At 46.1% G+C, this 23,455-nt stretch overlaps 1 protein-coding gene across 4 annotated transcripts in view; it reads right to left on the minus strand.

The window, feature by feature from the left end:
• TRAPPC9 (trafficking protein particle complex subunit 9) overlaps nucleotides 1-23,455 on the minus strand; it is a 567,631-nt gene that overhangs the window by 492,142 nt on the left and 52,034 nt on the right. For all 4 annotated transcript variants that reach the window (XM_043601844.1, XM_043601846.1, XM_043601845.1 and 1 more), the window contains one exon: nucleotides 18,388-18,513. In XM_043601844.1, coding sequence (XP_043457779.1) covers nucleotides 18,388-18,513 — 126 coding nt within the window. The remainder of the gene's footprint in view (nucleotides 1-18,387; nucleotides 18,514-23,455) is intronic.

Raw genomic sequence — 23,455 nt, forward strand, 5'->3', positions numbered from 1 at the left:
AAGTGAAAGCATCATTTTTTTTTATATTTCATACAGGATTTATACATAGAATATATAAAGAATTCTTACAATTCAATAATAGGTAGACAAGCAACCCAACTTAAAATGGGCAACGAGCGGGCGCCTGGATGGCTCAGCCGGTTGAGCATCCAACTTCAGCTCAAGTCATGATTTCTTGGTTCGTGGGCTCGAGCCCTGCGTCGGGCTCTGTGCTGACAGCTCAGAGCCTGGAGCCTGCTTCGGATTCTGTGTCTCCCTCTCTCTCTGCCCCTCACAGTGCTCGTACTCTGTCTCTCTCTCTCAAAAATAAACATCTTTAAAAAAATTTTTTTTAAAAAGGAGATGCACAAATGGCCAATAAACACATAAAAAATATTCAACATTAGCCATCAGGGAAATGAAAATCAAAGCCACAAAGATACACCATTCATACCCACTAATAAGGCCAGCATAATAAACACGTAATAATAAGTGTGGAAAAACTGGAACCCTCATACGCTGCTGGTGGGAATGTAAAATTGTGCAGCAATTTTGGAAAACAGTTTTGGTGGTTCCTCAAAAGATTATACAGAGAGTCATCATATGACTCAGCAATTCCACCCCAGGTATATAGCAAATAGAAATTAAAATATATATATTCATTGGGGCGCCTGGGTGGCGCAGTCGGTTAAGCGTCCAACTTCAGCTCAGGTCACGATCTCGCGGTCCGTGAGTTCGAGCCCCGCGTCGGGCTCTGGGCTGATGGCTCAGAGCCTGGAGCCTGTTTCCGATTCTGTGTCTCCCTCTCTCTCTGCCCCTCCCTCGTTCATGCTCTGTCTCTCTCTCCCAAAAATAAATAAACGTTGAAAAAAAAAAATATATATATATACATATATATATTCACACAAAAACTTGCACATGAATGTTCACAGCTGCATTATTCATAATAGCCAAAAAGTAAAACAACGTTGAATGTCCATCAACTGAAGAATGGACAGACGACACGTGGTATATCCAAATAATCAAAATCGTTTGGCACTAAAAAGAAAATGAAATACCGATACATGCCCCAACTTTGATAGACCCTGAAAACACTACGCTATGTGAAAGACAGAGAATATACTGTATGATTGATTCCTTCTTTGTGAAATGTCCCAAATAGGCAAATACAGAAAACAGAACGGTGATTTCCCAGGTTTGCGGTGAAGCAGGGGAGAAACACAGAAGGACTGCCAATGCGTGCAGGATTTCTTTTCAGAGAGGCATCATTTTTTATATGAAAATTTTTAAATTTTTTAATTGAACTATAGTTGACCGAAAATATTAAATTAGTTTCAGGTGTACAAATGAAGGTTTGACAATTACAGACCTTATCAAACGCTCATTATAATCAGTGTAGCTACTATCTATCACCACAGAGGGTTTACAGTATCACCTGACCATATTCCCTCCGCGGTACTATTCATCCCTGTGCCTCACTTATTTCACAGCTGGAATTTGGTGCTTCTTCATCCCTTTCACCCATTTCCCCCATCCAGCCACCCCTCTGGCAACCACGAGTTTATTCTCTGTATTTATGAGTCTGTCTTTTCACTGTTATCGTCTGTTCATTTTTTGGGGGGTTTTTTTTAGATTCCACATGTAAGGGAGATCGTATGTTATTTGTCTTTGTCTGACTTATTTCACTTAGCATAATGTCCTCTAGGTCCATCCACATTATTGTGAATGGCAAGATTTCATTCCTTTTCATGGCTGAGTAACACTGCAGTGTGTGCATGTGGGTCCACAGACAGACACTTGGACTGCGTCCACACCTTGGCCACTATAAATAATGCTGCAATAAACACAGGGGTGCGTGTATCTTTCCAAATCAGTATTTTCATTTTCCTCAGGTAAACGGCCAGAAGTAGAATTACTGGATCATATGGTCCTTCAATTTTTACACTTTTGAGGACCCTCCATTCTGTTCTCCAAAGTGGCTGCACCAGTTTGCATTCCCACCAACGGTGCACGAGGGCTCCCTTTTCTCCACGTGTTCACCAACACTTTTTTTTTTTTTGTCTTTTTGATAACAGCCGTTCTGACAGGTGTGAGGTGGCATTTCATCGTGGTTTTCATTTGGACTTCCCTGATGATGAGTGATGCTGAGCACCTTTTCATGTGTCTGTTAGCCATCTGGATGTCTTCTTTGGGGAAAATGTCCATTTAGGTCTTTAATCAGATTGTTTGTTTGGTTTTGAGTTATATGAATTCTTTCTGTTTTGGATATTAACCCTTTATCAGATATATCATTTGCAAATATCTCCTCCCATTCACTGGGTTGCCTTTTTGTTTTATGGTTTCCTTTGCAAGTGCAAAACCCTTTGAGTTTGGTGTGGTACCAACAGCTTATTTCTGTTTGGCTTCCCTTGCCTGGGGAGACAGATCCAGAAAAGTGTTGCTAAGGCTGATGTCCAAGAGATTACTGCCTATGTTTTCCTTTAAGCATTTCATAGTTTCAAGCCTTATATTTAGGACTATAATCCATTTTGAATTTACTTTTATATACGGTGTATAAGAATGTGGTTCAGTTTCACTCTTTCGCATGTAGCTAGCTGTCCACTTTCCACAACACAATTTATTGAAGAGACTGTCTTTTCCCTATTGTATGCATTGGACTTCTTTGTCATAGATTAATTGACCATATAAACCTGAGTTTATTTCTGGGCTCTCTGTTCACTGATCTATGCGTCTGTTTCTGTACAAGTACCATACTGTTTTGATCACTATAGCTTTCTAGGATAGTTTGAATTCAGGAAGTGTGATGCGTCCAGCTTTGTTCTTCTTTCTCAAGACTGCTTTGGCTATTTGGGGTCTTTTGTGGTTCCACACAAATTTCAGGATTCTTTGTTCTAGTTCTCTGAAAAATACTATTGATATTTTCATGGGAATTGCTTTGAATCTGTACATTTTTCTGGGTAGTATGGAGTTTTAACAATGTTAATTCTTCCAATCCATGAGCATGGTATATCTTTCCATTTATTTATGTCATCTCAATTTCATTCACCAATTTCTTATAGGTTTCAGAGTACAGGTCTTTCAACTCCTCGGTTAAGTTTATTCCTAGGAATTTTGTTCTTTTGATGTAATTGTAAATGAGGTTGTTTTCTTAATCTTCCTTTCTGTTATTTCATTATTAGTGTATAGATATGCAACAAATTTCTCTATATTGACTTTACGTCCCACAACTTTCCTGAATTCAGTTATTAATTCTAGTAGATATTTGGTGGCATCTTTAGGATTTTCTATAGATAGTATCAGCTCATCTGCAAGTAGTGACAGTTTTCTTTTTTTCTTACCAATTTGGATGCCTTTTATTTCTTTTTCTTGTCTGACTGCTGTGGCTAGGACTACTAGTACCATGTGGGAAAAAAGTGACAATAGTGGACATCCTGGTCTTATTATTGATCTTAGAGGATATTGGCTGTGGACTTGTCACATATGGCCTTTGTTATGTTGAGGTATATACTGTAAAGTGGAAGCATCATTTCACATTCACACTGGTAACCTAAGTGAATTACAGTTGCCCCACATGTTCACCAACACTTGATGTTATCAGTCTTTTCCATTTCAGTCATTCTGGGGGCTTCAGTTTGCATTTACCTGATAACTACGGGTGTCAGACATGCTTCCATACAATTACTGGCCGCCTCTATATCTTCTATCATAAAGCATTTGTTCAAATTTTCTGGTCATTTTTTAAAGTTATATCATTTGTCTTATTACTGAGTCATAGGAATTCTTTATATATTCTCAATGTTCTATTTTCCCAGTCTGATGCACATTTATTTTCCAAAAGGAGTCTTTTGATAAGCAGAAATTGTGAAGGAGCTCAATTTATTAATTTATCAATTGTAAAGTAGCTCAATTTATTTTTCTTTTATGGTTAAAGCTTTCTGTGCCCTTGCCGAAGAGACTTTTGCTTACCCCAAAGTCCCAGATATATTCCCCTATGTTCTCTTGTAGAAGCTTTATGCTTAGGTACAGGATCCATGGGGATGTGGATTTAAAGGACAAGGTCTTTGCCCTCTTAGCATACAGTACCAGCTGCAGAGAGATGCCAGCGCAGTGAGGTGCAATCATGGGCAGGAGACTAAGGAGGTCTACAGAGGAGAGGCAGGAGTACTTAATGCTTTCAGCACATACCTGTAAACTCCCAGACCATCAACTGTATCCTTTGGTTTTAAATACGGTAGAAGATGTTGGGGGATGTAAAATATCAGTAGTCATAGCCAGTGTGCTCAACGAGGCCACCGTCTAAAATAAGGATGACAGCCAAGGCAAGATGAGAAGCCGTGGCCTCTAATCCCTCCGAGTTCCCACTGATTCTTTCACGGACACTATTAAGGATGAAAGACCAGGGGCACCTGGGTGGCTCAGTTGGTTGAGCCACCGGCTCCAGATTTCAGCTCAGATCATGACTTCATGGTTTGCGGCACAGAGCCCCACATGGGGCTCTACGCAACAGCATGGAGCCTGCCTGGGTTTCTCTCTCCCTCTCTCTGTGCCCCTCCCCTGCACACTCATACTCTCTCTCCCTCAAAATAAATAAACATTAAAAAAACATTTAAAGATGAAACACGAATACTCTCATCGGTAATATACTCTTTGATTCTTTGTATCATTTGAACATAATAAGAAACCAAATGATAAACACTATAAATAGAACTACAATCACTTCAAGCCCCAGAAAATCTTGGGCACAACTGCTTCAGAGCCCCCGGAAAACACTTGACTGAAAAGCCCCTCATTGCCCATGGGACCTGTGAAAGGCCGTGTTAGGTCAGCAGAGACATCCACAGCACAAGAATCTGGGGGATATAAAAGAGTCCCAGGCAAAATTTTAGGCCACAAGCTTCACCAAATTTTGATATGAAATCAAATTCCCAAATTCATTTCAGATCTGCTGCTCTTTTAGGGAGTATTAATCAACACATCTTGTTCTAGTTTTTCAATAGGCTGCATGGCCATGACAGCTGAGCCCACAGGGCCCAGACATTTGCATGAAGTTCCAATGGAAAGTAACTGAAAGATTACTCAAGACAAGTAGCTTTACTCATAGGACGGGCTCTGAGGAATTCCAATGCTAACTTAACCACTCCCTCCCCAACTTGAAAGCACGTTCACACCCGTTTTATCCACTGGAAACGAAGCTGTGCTATTAACAAACAGGAAGCTGGCTGTCTGGAAGGATGGGATAGGCACAGGAATCAGAAAGACCCAAGTGCCAGTTCCAGATGTGCACATCACTAACTCTGGCGCTTCCCTTATTAATTCAGGTAATAAAATCCATTTGTGACCATCGGGAAGACTAAATGAAATACTGTGTGTGGTCAGCACAGGCTTAAAACTCCTAGTGAGTGTGCAGGAAATGGGAAATACCATTGTTAACTAATTAACGCCTTTGATGTCACTGGTGTTAACTCAAAATTAGCCAGCCAGAGATGTTCCAGAAAATGCCTCAACGGCCATCAGCCTTCTCAAACATGGGAACCTGCGGGGACCTGACGAATAAGGCAGCGGCAGTCGCTGTGAGACAGCCCGGTGATGGCTCTACCAGCGATGACTGTGACATAGCAGGGCAGAAAACCGCGGGGACCGTACATTCTCAAGTGTGGAAAACACATTCTGTTTCTATCCACATTTATTTCTAGCCATAATTATACAGAGAGAAAATATATCTTCAAAATTACACAAAATTTCCATACATACGTGTCAAAACAGTTTGGAAAGGAAAGAACGTAACTTTCTTCCCTGCATCCCAAAGCAGGGTTACGAGGTTTGTACCAAGGACCTTTCTTTAAAAAGCATCTGCTAAAGTAACTGGATCCATTTTGGGTTTTAATCATTCAAAGGGAAAGGATTAAAAACAAAACAAAGTTATGTAAGCCCTGGTCCCTTGATGGTTGACAAGGTCATGGAGGAAACAGACAAGCCAACAAGAAATCAGTCTCCTGAGTTCCCAGTGCCCGAGAAGAAGAGGGATGGAGGGAGGGGTGGTACTGGGGCAACTGTGCCCAGCACTGTTAGGCAGGTACCTAAAAGGCTCCTAGAGCAGGTGCATACACCATGTGCCTAACACCTTGACAAACATTAAAGAGAGATGAAACTTTATAGACTATCAACCCTTGGTAAGGATGCTACCCAAAAGTGCTAGAGCACTTGACTTTGCTCATCTCAGTTCCCTTGATTTCATTCTTAGATAATCTTAAAAACCAAGTCACCTGGCCTCAAGAAGTACTGCCTGCCTTTACCAACTTTGGGTTTAGTGACCGAGCAAGCTTATGCATAACTGGACAAACTCTGACTATGTCTTTCTCCATTCTTTAATTCTTTCTTTAATTCTGAAGAGTCCTGAGTTGAAGTATATCCACCATAAAATCTATTCCTTCCAATGACAAGTCATGGAGCCTGGAATTAAAAGCCAACTACATAAGTCCATATACAACCAAACTGTCACCCACCCATCATCACTTTCTTAATATTATCTCCTGCCTGACTGTAATAAACACCTCCCTCCACCAAGCTCATAAAACACAGATTTGCCTCCTCAAATAAAATGTAAGCTCCATAAAAGAGAAGACTGTTTCATATTCACCTCTGAATTCCTAGCATACTACAATATCAATGAATATAATTATGAAGATAGCTTTTTCCTCTAAAAAATCTTTTTGGATATTTAAATGAAACCTTGGGAGAAAGGCAACGTTGATATATTTGGGCTCCGACATCATGATTCAGAACCATATGAGGACCTTTTTGTATTAACTGTTCATTGATTCATTCAAAACACAATTTCTCATTCCAGGAGGATTTATATATTTCTGCCAAGAGTTTACGGTCACTCCCATGCCAGGACAACTTGAAACTAAATCCTCAGGTTGGGTTGTTTTTTCCCTTCAAACAAGATTCAGAGTTTCCTTATTTTCTTGCTTTGAGGAGTGGGATTTTTTTCTTCTAGGTCTCCCTTTCATTAAATATAGCTCAGGGAAGGTCTTGGCTTTACAGATGGGTCTGCCACCTGATTCCCAATGGGGGCCGCCCTGAGGCTCACCTCCTGTCCCTCCTACATGGGCTGTTGAAACCATGTTCCCAGAGGTAGGTGGCACTTGCTGCCTTCTGAGACTCACTTACCTTCCAAAATTCATGCTTTGTAGTTGTTCTGGCCCCAAAGGATTTCCCCCTTACTTTTTTGCTATGCATCTTGAAAAGTTGGGGGAAAAACTTTACCTTTTTTTTTTCTAATATTTATTTAATTGGGGCAGAGCACAAGTGGGGGAGGGACAGAGAGAAGGGGACAGAGGATCTGAAGCGGGCTCTGCGCTGAGAGGCTGACAGCAGTGAGCCCGATATGGGGCTCAAACTCACGAACCGCAAGATCCTGACCTGAGCTGAAGTTGGACGCTCAACTGACTGAGCCACCCAGGTGCCCTGAAAAGTTTTATCTCTTAATCAGCATATTTAAAAAACACATGCAAAGAGGGCTTTTGAGAGTCTCTACACCACGATATTGCCCAAACAGAAAATACACTAGTTTTCCTCTAAACATACATATCTAAATTTTTCTTTAACTATTAACGGACATTTTTTAATTAAAAAATAATTAAGGGATGGGGCGCCTGGGTGGCTCAGTCGGTTAAGCGTCCGACATCGGCTCAGGTCACGATCTCACGGTCCATGAGTTTGAGCCCCGTGTCGGGCTCCGTGCTGACAGCTCAGAGCCTGGAGCCTGCTTCAGATTCTGTGTCTCCCTCTCTCTCTGACCCTCCCCCGCTCATGCTCTGTCTCTCTCTGTCTCAAAAATAAATAAACATTAAAAAAAAATTTTTTTTAATAATTAAGGGGGCGCCCAGGTGGCTCAGTCGGTTAAGCATCCGACTCTTGATTTTGGCTCAGGTCATGATCTCACAGTTCATGAGACTGAGCCCCACACCCGGCTCTGTGCTGACAGTGTGGAGCCTGCTGGGGATTCTCTCTCTCTCCCTCTCTCTCTGCCACTCACTCACGTACTCGCTCTCTCTCTCAAAAATAAATAAGTGAACTTTAAAGCAACTAAAATAAAATAAAAATAGATAGTTAAGGCCTGCCATAGACACATGAAAAAATGCTCAACATCACCCAGTATCAGGGAAACGCGAACCAGACCCACAACGAAATATCACCTCACACCTGTCAGAACGGCTAAAATCAAAAAGACAAAAAATGACAACCGTTGGCAAGACTGTCAACAAAAAGAAACTCTTGTGCACTCTTGGTGGGATTGGAAACGGGTGCAGCCACTGTGGAAAACAGCATGGAGACTCCTCAAAGACTTAAAAACAGGGGCGCCTGGGTGGCTCAGTCGGTTAAGCATCCAACCTCGGCTCAGGTCATGATCTCGCGGTTGGTGAGTTTGAGCCCCTCATCGGGCTCCGTGCTCACAGCATGCAGCCTGGCTTCAGATCCTCCTTCCCCCCTCTCTGCCCTTCCCCTGCTCATGCACGCGTGCGCTCTCTCTCTCAAAAATACACATTTTTTTAAAAATTAAAAATAGAAATGCCATATGATCAAATAGTTCCACCCCTGGCTTTTATCCAAAGAAAACAAAAACATTAATTTAAAGATAGATGCAACAAAAAAATAAAAAATAAATAAAAAGCAAAAAAATAAAGATAGATGCACCCCTCTACTTACTGTAGCACTATTTATGGTAGCCAAGAGACGGACACAACCTAAGGGTCCACTGATAGACACTCATGGATAAGCACAGCGTGTGGATGGTGGGTAAGGAAGACACAGACATATATACGCACATACACAACGGAATATCACTCGGCCATAAAAAAGAGATGGGGTTGTGCCACTGCAACAATATGGATGGACCTGGAAGGTATTACGCTGAGAGAAATAAGTCAGTCAGAGAAAGACAGATACCATAGGTTTCCACTCATTTGTGGAACTTGAGAAACTGAACAGAAGACCATGGGGGAGGGGAAGGGAAAAAAGAAAGTTACAGAGAGGGAGGGAGGCAAACCACAAGAGCCTCACAGATACTGAGAACAAACTGAGGGTGGATGGGGAGGAGGGAGAGGGGAAAGCGGGGGATGGGCATTCAGGAGGGCGCTTGTTGGGATGAGCACTGGGTGTTGTATGGAAACCAATTTGACAATAAATTATATTAAAAAAAAAAGACTGGAGTTTCAATGACAGAAATGATAATACTAATTCACTCATATTATAAAGTACGTCTTCATGTTCAGCGAGCAACATGGCGGGGTCCTCAGGGACGAAGGATTTTATGAAAATGCTCAGCTCGGGGACAGGCGTCCTTGGTGAGCGCCACAGCCACGCAATCCGGCTCACTCGTGCCACCTGACTGGGATGCTCCAAAGGCGCTTCAACCTCCACCTGCGCAGAGCCGTCCCCACGGTCCTCCTCCCACAGCTGTCCTCCTTGGGGCCCCTGGCCGCCTGCCCCCACTGGCACACACACCTCCCCACCCCCCCGCCCGGAGCTCAGCATCGTCCTCGCACCCCCAGCTCCCTCACAGCCTGTGATCAGGGACCACTTCCTATCAAGCGTACCTCCCCCGACAGCCGTTCGCCAACACGCGGCCTGAAACGGGCACCGTGCCGCGCACCGCACACGCGTTAGCTCGCTGACACTTCACGACAGGCCCGGGGCGTCAAGGCGTTAGCAGTCCAACTGATTAGAGAAATTCTGTTTCCTCAAGTGAGCCGTCCAGGTCACACAGCTACTAGGTGGCAGAGCTAGGATGAAGCCCCACTTGACAGCCAAACCTCAAAGCCACCTCCTCTAAGTCACCCCGTCACCCCCTGCCCAGCCTTCCACAGGTTTCCAAGCATTCTACCCGCAAAGAATGATCCTTCACAGCACAGTAGGCCCTGGCTTAAAGTCCTCAGGCTATACACGGGAGGCTGCACACAGCCCACAAAGCCTGTGGCGGTCGGCTTCCTGTCACCTCCCCCGTGCGCCTCCCGCACGCCTGTCCGGCCGGCTCTGTGTGCCTCAGACTCTAAGCGCCCACCCTCCCTCCCACCATGGGGCTCCCCGCTTGCTAATCCTCTGGCCCAGAATTCAAATTCTGTAGAACCCTGGACTCCCGCGCAGGAGTACCGTACCACGTAAATCTCAATCACACAGTGGACTCCACGGTCACCCTCTTTGACACGGACCCAGGGTCAGCTCTCAGAAAAAGGCTTTCGTGGGAGGAACCCAGATCTCGTTCTTTATGTGACCTCTACCCATTAAGCCGTAGTCAGCGCTCATGGCTCTGTTTCAACAGATGACTGGCAAAACATTTAGTAAGCTCACCTCAGCGGGCCATGACGAGCATATTAGAAAATATCAAATTGGCTGTGCCTACAAATGCAGCCAACCAACACGGCCATGGGGGAGAGAGCCCTCGTTCTCACAAGTGCCGTTCAATCATTTACACCTGGAGGTGTTTAATAAACACAAGCGCTAATCAGTCAAGCTCCCGAACATGACCCTCTTCAAAGACATATGAATCAGGTTTCGAGTACAGCACTCTTACCCGAAATTTATTTTGGAACAGATAGCCCTAAGCTACTCTATGCATCTGACTCAAAGCATCTGACTAAATTCACCCAAAGGATTAAGGTGAATCCATCCTGCATAAGCTCCCAGTAGGACCCACACGGTGCCCCACCCAAGGGTCTGATTTCTCGCCATCACATCATGTGCTCGGGTAGCTTAACCTGAGTCTGGGTTTCTCGTTTATAAAATGGGGGGAAAGAGGCAATTGCGAATAGATTCATTTAAAAGATATAGATCTGGCACTTACTGTGAATAAAATCCTAGGAATACACAGATAAATGCCCTCAGGAAGCTCAGCCTTTCCATTTACAATAGCATTGAAAAGAATAAAATAATGAAATATATTTAACGAAAATGCATAAGACCCGTACACTGAAAACAACAAAACACCACTGAAAGAAATTTTTAAAGACCTAAACATATGGAAGACACCTCATGTTCATGGGATGGAAGGCAATATAAAGACGTCAAAACTCCCCGAAGTGATCTACAGATTCATCCCGATCCCTATCAAAATGCCAGCTGGCTTCCTTGGAGAAACTGGCACGCTGACCCCAAAATTCACACAGAAGTTCGAGGGACCCAGAATAGCTGAAACAATCTTGAAAAGGAAGAGCAAAGATAGAGGACTCACACTTCCCAACTTCAAAACTTACTACACAGCTACTGTGATCAAGTCAGTATGGCACTGGTACAGATGGACACATAAATCAGTAGAATAGAATCTAAAATCCAGAAAAAAACCTTACACTTACAGTCATTTTTCCACAAGGGGGCCAAGACCAATCAGTGGGAGAAGGATGTGTAGTCCACAGAGGGCGCTGGGACAACTGGGTGTCTACCTGCCACAGAAGGAGTCTGCGCCCAACTGTGTACCATCAAAATTAACTCAAAATGGACTCACCGACCTAAATGTAAAAACTAAACCCATCAACTTCCCAGAAGGAAATGGTAAATCTCTGTGACATTGGATCAGGCTACGTTTTCCTAGACGCAACACCAAGAGCATGAGTGACAAAACAAGCAACAGGTAAACTGACTTCATTAAAATTAACATCCATGCTGCAAAGGACATCATCAGCAAAGTGAAATGACAATCCACAGCAAGGGAGAAGACTTGTGCAAAGTGTCTATCTGATAAGAGACTAGTATCCAGGATACAGAGCGAGCTCTTACAAGTGAATAATAAAAAGAAAACAAAACCCAATTTCCCAAAAACTGGCAAAGAATTTACGCACAAACAGCCCATCAGTACACGAAAAGATACTCAACGTCATTAGCCATCAGGGAAATGCAAACCAATGACACAACACTACACACCCAGCAGGACGGTTATAGCCAAAAAATGGACAATAACAAGCATCAGCACGGATGTGAAGACAATGCCGGTGGACACGTACAATGGGGCAGCTGCCTTGGAAAACTGTCTGGTAATTCCTCAGAAGGTTAAACACAGAGTCGCTGGATGACCCAGCAACTCCTCCTTGGCATATACACCCAACGGAACTGAAGACACATGTCCTCATGAAAACTTGCACATCAGTGTTCATAGCGGCATTCTTCATGACAGCCAAAGATGGAAACAACCCAATTTCCATCGACTGATGAATGAATAAGCAAAATGGGGCCTATCCACACTGTGGGAGACTATCCAGCCCTGAGACAAGAAGGAAGCACGGGTTCCTGCTGCAACATGGATGAACCTTGAACACGTTACGCTCAGGGACCCAGCCAGACACACAAAGACCAATACTATCCTTTTAGGTGAGAAGTACGTAAGCGTTCATTGTACGACTCTCATAACTTTTCCAAAGGTTTAAAATCTTTCAAAATAAAGTGGATTACACATTAAAAACACAAAGTAAGGGCATCTGGGGTGGCTGGCTAGTCAGTTAAGCATCGGACTCTCGATTTTGGCTCGGGTCATGACCTCACAGTTCACAAGATGGAAGCCTGTGTGGGGCTCTGTGCTGACAGCACGGAGCCTGCTTGAGATTCTCTCTTCCTCTCTCTCTGCGTCTTCCCCATTTGCACGTGCTCTCTCTCTCTCTCTCTCAAAATAAATAAATAAACCTTAACAATACAAAGTAATTTCTCATAGGAGGGTTTTAAGGATTAAAGGTAGAAGCACGCGTAAAGCTCTCAGCATGATGCCATGCACGTCCGCACGTGGTCACTGCTGTCACTGCCACTGGAGGAGGGGTCCCAACGCCCACGAGCACTGCATTCGTCACCGCTGTCTCGCGTCTGCCGTCAACAGACGTTAGCGGGGCCTGCCCTCTGACAAGCGTGCGTGGCCCAGCGACCACAGAGATGACTAAGACAGTCCCTGCACTGGACTCCGCAGGCATTACCAGACTTTCTTAGTAGAGACTTAGCACTTTAATGGCGGCTCCGTTTTTAAGCAACTACCAGGGCAAGTAGCTTCGAATTTTGAAGAGCCATTCTGTTTATGCATTTACTTACATTCTGCCCCATTCTAAAAAAAAAAAAAAAAAAACTAAATCAACTTTTTAAACACAACTTAGCAACAACAACAAAAAGACAAAAGTGGGGCGAAGAGAAAGTGAGGGGTGCACAGTTAAATGAAACCAGGGGAGGTAAATCATAACGCGGGCCACGACGTGTGTACCATGATTCAAAGCGGACAACAGATTCTGACAGCTGACGCGGAAGAGACGAGCTACAAGAGCCCGGCGCCCACGACACAAAGATCTGTGTCAGCTGCCGGCCCGTCCCCACGCGGGAAGCTCTGCCACAGCCTTCTCACCTCGGAGCGCCATTCTCAGTGCCCTCGAGTTAAATGCAACCGCGTGCGAGGCACCGTCTCTGTCTCTGACTCTCCCCCGGTGTCAGCCCTCGCCCTGTGTCCTCACTTCACTGGGCTCCCACGCCCACGAGTGAGGCCGACCCCGTGGCCTGGAGGGCGGCTCCTCCCCTGGAGCCCAGTTGGCGGTAGGGCCCCCCACCCCCTGTCTGCTCTGCTCCCTTCTCCGCAGCCTTGACTTCTCACCAAGACATTTCCTCCTATGCCTGCTGCCCACAAAACCCCTCTGTCATATCCAAGAACGCCGTGCCGTATCGTGTTCAATCAGAAATTTCTCCGTTCCCTCTCGCCTTTCCCTTCTCTGGGAAGGAACTCGACTTTCCTCCCTCCCCACGCAACCATTTCTTTTCCTTGCGAGAGCTGTGAATCCCCCACGCGCCATCCGGAAAGCCGGGTGCCCTGCTGGCCAGGACTGACACGTCTCGGCCTCACCTAGGCTGTAACTTTACACTTTCCCCTTCTGTCTTAAAAAGCCTCTCCTGAATCTCCCCATCCCTCTGATTTGGGGCTTAATTTGACATAAAGTTCTGAGGTTACAATTATCATGTGCATATCTGCCCGCTTTTACTGGGTTTCCTTAGCAACAGCTTCATTAAGGAACTGCACCAGACGTTTAAAGAGGCTGTTCTATCTGAACGGAGTAGCCTGCACAAAATTCAAATGGCTCTGAGGAAAAAACTAACCAGAGACAAAGCGGTCGCGGATCATGAGCCAAAATGTTCTTCAAGCGGCCCAGAATCATTCCTGAGCATCAGGTCTGTGGCAGGCATCAGTGCTGGGATGACTGCACACTGGCCCCACAGCAACGCTCGCCAATCTGGTAAGCTGCTGGGCTTTCTCCAAGTTTCTCAAACAATTTCTTACTACCACTTTCTCTTCTTGTCACCATTTTCTACTAATTAAGAAATTAATTTCAGCCACCTGGGTTGTCCGGGGAAAGCTCTGGGATGCAGTTCACGGACCTCAGACTTCAGAGTCACAACCAGCTACGTTTAAATACCGGTGGTGGTGTTTACGAGGCAATCCCGGCACGGGCACGCAGCCAACTGGTGTCCTCAACTTGCTCTTGCCTACAACTGGCTACAGTAAACCACTTCGCAAAGTTGCTATGATGACACGGTCAACATCTCTTCACGCCTAGTTCAGGGCCCGTAATAAGCTGGCTGCGTAATTAGTTTCAGGTATACTCAGGGAGTTTCAGTTCACCTGATGACGGGGATGCTCTCCCTCTCCCTTGTCCCCGCCTGGTAACAGAACTTCTGTCGCTGGGATCAACGCCACCAGAGCAGCCTGGCGAGAACATTCCCCAGCTCTGCATGATGAAGCACGTCCTTTTCCGCTGTAGAACCGCTCACGGTCGGTAGCCATTTATTTTGTGTATGTCTCCTGCCTGCTTCCCCCCTAGACTCTACACTCAAGCGGTACAGTAAGCCCAACCATGTCTGTCCTGTCACCCACTAAATATTCTAGGGCTCGCAGACGGCAACACGGCACCTGGCCTCTGCTAGGGAAGGTCGTGTGAAGGAAAGTGTCAGCAAGCATGCTTTCCAGAGGCCCCTTCACCGCTGAGCTTGGGATCTGACTCTGGACACGTTACATAACCCTTCTCTAGCCTGAGGCTCCTCTTGAATAAATAGGAATAACTGCACGTAAGTACCCAGGGTTATGAGAACTAGTAACAAATTCACAACCTAGGAAAGAGCCTCAACAAACATGAGCTGCCTTTATTGCTCCGATCCACGACCGATGGGGCAGACACATATACAGAGCGCTTTCTGTGCGCCGAGCGGTATGTTGAAAGCACTCGCCGTGTATTACAGTAACGTAATGTACACTTACAACAAACCCGGGAAGAAGCAAACAGTATCCTTCCCGTCTACAGACTCGCAAACAGGCTATGGGAGGTCACACGTTAGTCCAGGGTCCCGCGGCAAGGAAAACAACGGCAGGAACCCAGGTCTGGGGTGCCAGGACTGGCAGCCCTTCCCTGACTGCTACCATTTGCCTATGACGCCCACGCATCCAAGACACAAGTTTACAGTCATTACATGAAGTGTGTGCTACCATTCGCTATGAGAGACAATTATCGCAAACCCCTTGCACAAACAACGTAAGAAATGACACGTCCCTGGACCCAAACACGAGGAATTCTGCAGAAACCCTCCCCAGCACCACTAGATTCAAGCATGTTTCTTATCTGTTTCTATGTCTGCACAGGGCTTCTTAAAGCAGAAAGTACCTACGAGACTCGTTACCTCCGTTCCTTTCAAACCTTCCGCAGTGGCCAAAACCACCGCCAGGAATAAATACAACTCATCGGTTCTACAATGGCACCCATGTGATCAAGAACCGAAAGCCTATTCCATTTCAGAAAAACCCGGGACCCTTTCTTTTCTCGTTATTCTAAAGTCCCAGCAGAGCTCACTATTTTGCTGCCCCGGCAAGCACACATGGAGAGGCGTCAGCTGTGGCAAAGTGTCGTGTCGGGGGAAACTGAAAGGGCCGCGCCCCAGAGCACCTCACGGCACTCACCCCAACCCGCGTGTCTCTGCTGACCTCTGGTGCTGTCCCTGAGGACCGAGCCAAGGGGCAGAGGGCCGTTCCACCAGCACCAACTTCCCACGCGTCGTCAGCAGCAACGCTTTCTTTTACGAAAGATGTGTACTCCTACGGCCACCTGCAAAGACGGCGTCCCGGCAAGCCAGAATCGCCGGCATTCATCCGCGAGGCGGCTCCGGCCACACGGCCCAGCGAGCGAGCGTTAAGGCCTCCGGGGGCCTCCCCCGACCCTGCCCCCGGCACCCAGCCCGAGGTCCCGTGGCTTCAGGTCTTCTGGTGACCGCTGGAAAGCGCGGCCCACCCTCCACTCTGCCCCCCCCCCCCCGAGGTGACAGCAGCAGGGCAGCTGCAGGGAAGACACCACAACGCTCCCGGACACGGCGCAGCAACTCTACACCGAGCCCCCCAACCACCGCGAGGGCCTGCTCCCCCGTCGCGTCACAAAGGAAGATATTGAAACACAGCGATTCTGCGGAAGGTTGCACAGCGAACCAGGGGCAAAGCCAGGACTGAGCCCAAGCCTGTCTGACCGCCCTCCACTCCTGCACGACTCCTCAGCGTGAATTCCCACAAGGGCCCCCACCCCCCTGATGAGCCCGTGTCTCCACACTCACTCCGGATCCACGACAGGGTCTGGCCCCGGCCTGCCTCCTGAGCGTCTCCCCTCTGTGGTCCCTCAGGGACAAAATCCCTCGGGCCAGGAGCGACCGCCACTCAACAGCTCGGAGTCTCTGGGGTGCCGTTTCCCTGACACCAAATGGCCCCAAACAAAATGGTGGGATTTTTCTTCTTTCGGTTTGTCTGTACTGGGTTTACTGGCTCTCCTCTGTTTCTGTCTCTCCCTTCCGTGTCAGGCCTACAGCTGCTGCTTCTTACTGGCTCCAGCAGCCTCCGTCTACACCTGAGCTAAGAAATCACTGCGCGGGGTGTCTGTGGGACTCAGTCGGTAGAGCATGAGACTCTTGATCTCAAGGTCGTTAAGTTCAAGCCCGACACTGGGTGTGGAGCCTACTTTAAAAAAAAAAAAAAAAAAAAAAAAAAGAGCCCTGATGCCTATTCTCATTCAAAACATAAACTGATTCTAGTCTCTCTCCCCCTCCCACCCCCGAGCCTCCCCCTCCCCCTCGCCTGAGCCTCAGCCCACATATCTAACAGGCTTCCCGTCACACCCACGGCCGGGTCTGTCACCTCTGCTCCAAAGCACCCTCCACAGCCCCCCTCTCAGAGCACAGCGCGACCTCGACCTCCCAGCCACAGCCTAGGTGGCGTCCAGCCGACCCTCACGCAGTCGTCACCACTCCCTTTTCACCACCCACGACGCGTGTTGGCTGTCCCGCCTCTCAGCTGGGAGCATCAGGACTGCTCACCAAGCACTCTTCCCCACCTGAGACAAGGGGATCCTGTCATTCCCATGCCTCCAAGCCCTTTGGTTTAAAACCCACTGTCAGGGGCGGGGGGGAAGCTCAGTTGGACGAGCGTCTGACTTCGGCTCAGGTCATGATCTCGCATTCATGGGATCGAGCCCCGCGTCGAGCTCTGTGCCAACGGCTCGGTGCCTGGAGCCTGCTTCGGATTCTGCGTCTCCCTCTCTCTCTGCCCCTCCCCCGTTCATGCTCTGTCTCTCTCTGTCCCAAAAATAAATAAACGTTGAAAAAAAAATTTTTTTTTAATAAATAAATAAAATCATATCCAGATGCAGACTGAGTGGTATTTCTTGAGTGCCTACTGTGTACCATGAGCTGTCCACAGAACTTTCCCAGACTTTGTGTTTTAGAAACCTAACGACCCAGCCCCGGTTACAAATGGCAGTCGCGCCACAAGTGACCAGAGTGAAGCAACAGGCAGAGCTGGACCAAGGTCACGACGCTGGCAAGAGACAGAGTGGTTTCTCTACTCAAGAAAAATTTTGAAGGGCAGAAAACTCTGAGTGTGGGGGGCACCTGGGTGGCCCAGTCGACTGAGTGTCCGACTCTTGATTTTGGCTAATGTCATGGGACTGACCCCCACATTGGGCTCCACACTGAGTGTGGGTCCCTCTTGGTATTCTCTCTCTCCCTCTCTCCCTCCCTCTCTCTCCCTCTCTCCCTCCCTCCCTCTCCCTCTCTCTCCCTCTCTCTCTCTCCCCCTCTCCCTCCCTCCCTCTCTCTCCCCCTTCCCTCCCTCCATATCTCTCCCCCTCTCCCTCCCTCTACCCCTCTCCCCTGCTCACATGTGCTCTCTCTCTAAAATTTAAGAAAAAGAAAAGAAAAATCAGAATTCTGAAAGTAAAGTATCATAACGTAAAGCAGTATTTAGGACACCGAGTTCTGGCTGCAGACTTCACACCACACTGAGTCCTAGCAGCAGGGTCGCAACAGGCTCCAGGAGAGCTGCGCTAACCCTTCCATGCACCGCACCCGCCTGTCAGGAAGACGTGCACCCACCTGTCGAAGATTAATGTAAACCGCGTTCTGGAGAAATTCTGAAGCATCCATGCTCCGCTTCTGAATGGCAAGGACTCGCACAGCCTTGACACACGCTTCTAACTCAATCACTCCGGCATTCTTGTACTGTAGGATACAAAGGGGGATCCTCATCAAAAAATGAAGATTTTCTACCGTTATCGTAAAGCCTATATACCACGGGGAACGCGGGGACCCTTCAGGGCACCTCCCCAAGTTCCAGGACCTAACAGTCCCTCCCAAGGGGGGGGCGGGTGGAGAGCAGAGAGGGAGGACCGTATTGGGGGAAGTCTTATCACGCCACACTGTGTGGCTCGGAGCCTGGAGCAGGCTGCTGAGTGGCCCCTGGACCCCGACCCAGTGCCCTCCCTCCAGCACCCTTTGCCCCGCCAAGGCTGCACCACAGAAACTCTGCACACTAGCTGTCGGCCTGTTTTCTTTTCCACTCCAACCGGTTTTGTTTTCTTTCTAAGTATCCCGAGCCGAAGTGATTTTCAATGGCGGTATCTGCAGAAACTTGCAGTTGAAGAAAAGTTTAACAGAGATAAATCCATGTACACCAGGGCCTAAAGACCACCCGGGGGGAGGAGGTCCCTCACAGATACTCCTACAGAGGCATCAAACACTGGAGTCCCCCCTTCCCATCAACAAGTATTTACCGAGACCCCCATGGGCCCAGCAGGCAGAAATGCTCGGGAGAATGCAGTCTGTCCACCTACCAATTGTTACAAAGGTCACGTTTCTTACTAAAAGTATTTTTATAAGGTAGAAAAAGAAAGTGCTGTGCTGTTAGGGCAGCCTCCTTCTTCCCTCTTTTCAAGTATGTAACACGTACGTAATTCATGGCACGGGACAAAAACCACCACGCACAATCATGAGGAGAAACTCTGCTTCCCTAACTGGCAACACTGAAGTCAGAAATCACCAATTTTTACATACCATTTAACAGCACAACAATAAACTCACAGAAGGACTTTATTCCACTGAAATTAAATGACTTCTTTTCCTTCAAAACCCTTGAAACAACTTCCATGTAAGTGGCAATAAAAGCCAACTCCATTTTTTTCACAAATGTTTATGCTACACTTACATATTTTTAATTATATTACAAAGATTTAAACTGCAATCATAAAAAAATTGCTCTTACATCAGTAGAAAGATATCCACAATCAGCAGGGATTAGGTAAAGAATGGACCATTACTAAAAACCTCCATACCTGCTCTCTATAAGCATTCTCCCGGAACAAAAATTCTGGGATGCAGGGACCAAGCCCCGTTCTCACTACCGAGTCCTTACTAAGGACTGTCCTACCAGCACAGATCCCAGCATAGCATTGTATAATCAATACTTCAGGAATAAATGAGGGAACTCTCTCATTCAATTCTAAAACAAAAACCCTAAAATAAATATTATCCTTATGTTAGGTTCTAAAATGAGACTTAAAAAAGTAAAGTTTCTTGGGGCGCCTGCGTGGCTCAGTCAGTTGAGCATCTGGCTTCGGCTCGGGTCATGATCTCACGGTTTGTGAGTCCGAGCCCCGCGTCGGGCTCTGTGCTGACAGCTCGGAGCCTGGAGCCTGTTTTGGATTCTGTGTGTCTCCCTCTCTCTCTGCTCCTCCCCTGCTCATGCTCTGTCTCTGTCTCTCTCTCTCAAAAATAAATAAACGTTAAAAAAAATTAAAAAAAAAAAAAAGGAAAGTTTCTTGCCCAAGGTTACAAAGCGAGTATCTGGTGGAGACAGGGTTTGAATTGCGTCCATCTGACCCCACAACAACCGGTGGAGACAAGGTTTGAATTGCGTCCATCTGACTCCAGAACTAATACGGAGCAAACATGCCATTAGGAACCAAGTGACCTACCAGGGTCGGGCCTGGTTAGTACTTGGATAGGAACCAAGTGACCTTCACTTGAGAGGCCACAGGAACATAGCTAAAGGTAGGTGAACACCGAGAACTCTGCCCGACACCATAGCTCAAGCGTGGAGGGTCCTCTGCCTCCCAATCCAGCCGTCACTGTGTGACTTCAATCGAGTCACGTACCCTCTCTGGGCTTTAGTCTCTCACCTATGAAAAAGTATGAGGCTATATGCTCTCTAAAGTTCCTTCCAACTATAAATACGATGACACCAATGTCTCAGGAGAATGTCTATGTCTCCATTTCATTTCTTCTAATAAAAGAGAATTTCCTTGGCCACAAATCAGAAATCGAATAAAAAATCATTTGTGAAGCCACCAAGAATCTGCTTACAAGATTTCACTATCACTCACAGTGAATGAAAACCGAAAGATGGTGCCTCTCCCTTGGTAAGTGAGAGGCAGCCTGACGTGTGTGTGCATGTGTGTGCGTGTGCACGTGTGTGTGTGCGTGTGCGCACGTGTGTACAAATCAAATACGATCAAATCAAATCGGAGAAGTATACAGAGATTCTTATACCACTGTCGTCTCATGGTGGGGGAGGGCGTAAAGGAGGAAAGACAAGGAGCTAAGAGGAAAACGAGGCAAATGAACAGAACTACAACCAGAGAAAGGAAGATATCACTTGCGCTGTCTGCTTGCATCACATACACAATATTAGGAACGGGCTTCTCCCCAGACGTCTCATTGAGCACGTACTCAATGGAGGAAGGACAGACGATGACCGTTTTTTTATTGAGCAATACAAACGGGTCTGCCCCGGTAGCAGGCATTTTACATGTATAAATTGTTTACTCTGATTAAAAACTCGATGCAGGGGTGCCTGAGGGACTCAGCCAGTTAAGCGTCTGACTCTTGATATCTATCGGCTCAGGTCATGATCTCACGGGTCATGGGATCGAGCCCCGCATTGAGCTCTGTGCTGACAGCACGGAGCCCGCTCAGGATTCTCTCGCTCCTTCTCTCTCTGCCCTTCTCCCACTATCTCACATGCTCTCTCTCTCTTGCTCTCACTCTCTCAAAATAAATAAACATTTAAAAAAAATTTTTTTTTAATCTTGATGCAGTAGGCCTTAACCTCGCCATTTGAGAGAAAAGAAACCCGGGGCTGAGAGAGCATACAAAGGAAATGAGGTCAGACGGCACAGGCACAGTGGAGGAGAGACTCAAATCCAGTTCTGTCTTCTTCCGGAGGCTGCTCCTTCCACTCTGGGGACTGGAAAACTCAAGACCCACGGCCACCTGGCTCCCCTGCTGTGCCCACGGCAGAGAAGTCTCTCCCACCGAGAAGTCTCGAATTCTCACTAACACAGTGCTGTGGGCAGCCACTAACTTTCCATCAGATATGGCTGGGGAAGAGCCATCCACCTGCCATGCCCGCAGGGTTCTGCCACAAAGGCAGGAGAGCCTGGTTCCTGTGCACGTTCAGAGCCTTCCCTGGTCTAACCCTGGCTCCTTCTGCTTCTCTAGTCCAAAGGCAGTCACCAAACTGCTAGAATTAGTTACACGAGCCACGTGACTTCTCTCCATCTGTCTGCCCACCTACAGAACTTAGCTATGATCATTTTGATAATCTTGGAAACAAAGTTTAAAAGACAGAAAAGAAAGGAGTTTGAAAAAAGTACTTAATATTTAAGATTTTTCAACAGCCAGTTACAAAATGAATATTAAAACCTCAATCTGCCTTTCTACATTTCAGCTATAAGCAGTTCAAAAATATAATGGCAAAAATCTCATCCACCAAATTAACAAAAACACATGCAATAACTAGAAATAAACTTAAAAACAATGCTCACGTTCTCTACGAAGAAACCTGCAACTCTGTATTGCGGGACTTAAAATAAGATGTGTGAGTGCAGAGACATTAACATATTCGACAGAGACAGTAATTTTGCAAAGATAGGAGTTCTCCTAAAAATAATTCAAAACTTACTTCAAGCCCCATGAAAATTCCAAACTGTTTCGTGTGTGTGTGTGTGTGTGTGTGTGTGTGTGTGAGATGAACGAAATATTTCAGGATTCTTGAGGAATTATTATTCATAATACTAGCCAAGAAAATCTAGGATGGGAGGAAGGGATTTTAAAGAAAAGAAGACACACTAGTACATATTAAAGAAACCACAGGAGATAAAATATCATGATGCTGGAGTAAGAAAAGAAATTCGTAGAAAGGAATAAAAAGCTCAGAATTAGATTCCAATATATGTATGTATTCAGTGTAAGTGGGATTTCAAATCAGAGACAAAAAGTCTGAATTCCACAAATTGTGGTGGAACAAGGAGATAGTAACCTGGAAAAAACAAATGCTATTTCTGTGTCATAATGTACACAAAATAAATTACAGGTAAGGAGATAAATATTTTAAAATGCTAACCTCATCAAATACAATACTTTCCGTATACTTAACTCCGCTTATCCTCACCACAACACTTTCAGGTAGGTACTATCATCATCCCCATTTTAAAGATTAAAAAAAAAAAATGAGGATGGGGCTCCTGGGTGGCTCAATCAGTTAAGCATCGGACTCTTGATTTCGACTCAGGCCATGGTTCATGAGCTCAAGTCCCACATCAGGCTCTGCACTGAGAGTGGGGAGCCTGCGTGGGATTCTCTCTCTCTCCGTCCCTCTGTCACTCGTACGTACTCTCTTTCTCAAATAAATAAACTTTATTATAAAAAAAAAAACTGAAGAAAAGAGTTCCATGTTATTGTTAAGGTATTTCTAAGCATAATACCAAAGGTAAAAACCCAAAAGGAAAAAATTTACTATATTAGAAACATGTTTTGACCACAAAAAGAAAAAGAAAAGAAAAGCTCCTGAACAAAATCAAAGGCAAGCAACCTTAGGAAACAGATTAGTAATAGGCGTCAATGAAAGAAAAGAAGCTGGTATTCACCATATATAAAGAGCTATGACAGAGCAACAAGAAAAACACCCTAACTTAAATGTGTACAAAGGACACAAATGGGTAATTCATATAAGAAACATAAATGCTATGAAGCAAAAACTGTCCAATATCTCACTGGTAATCAAATCCAAACTAAAACAATGGGAAGTTACTTTCACCCATCACGGTGACAAATACTCTGAAAGGATACAACAGCTGGTGTTTGTGACAGAGCAGACTGTTACCCT

The sequence above is a fragment of the Prionailurus bengalensis genome, chromosome F2, assembly GCF_016509475.1.
Source record: "Prionailurus bengalensis isolate Pbe53 chromosome F2, Fcat_Pben_1.1_paternal_pri, whole genome shotgun sequence".
NCBI classification, from domain to species: Eukaryota; Metazoa; Chordata; class Mammalia; order Carnivora; family Felidae; genus Prionailurus; species Prionailurus bengalensis.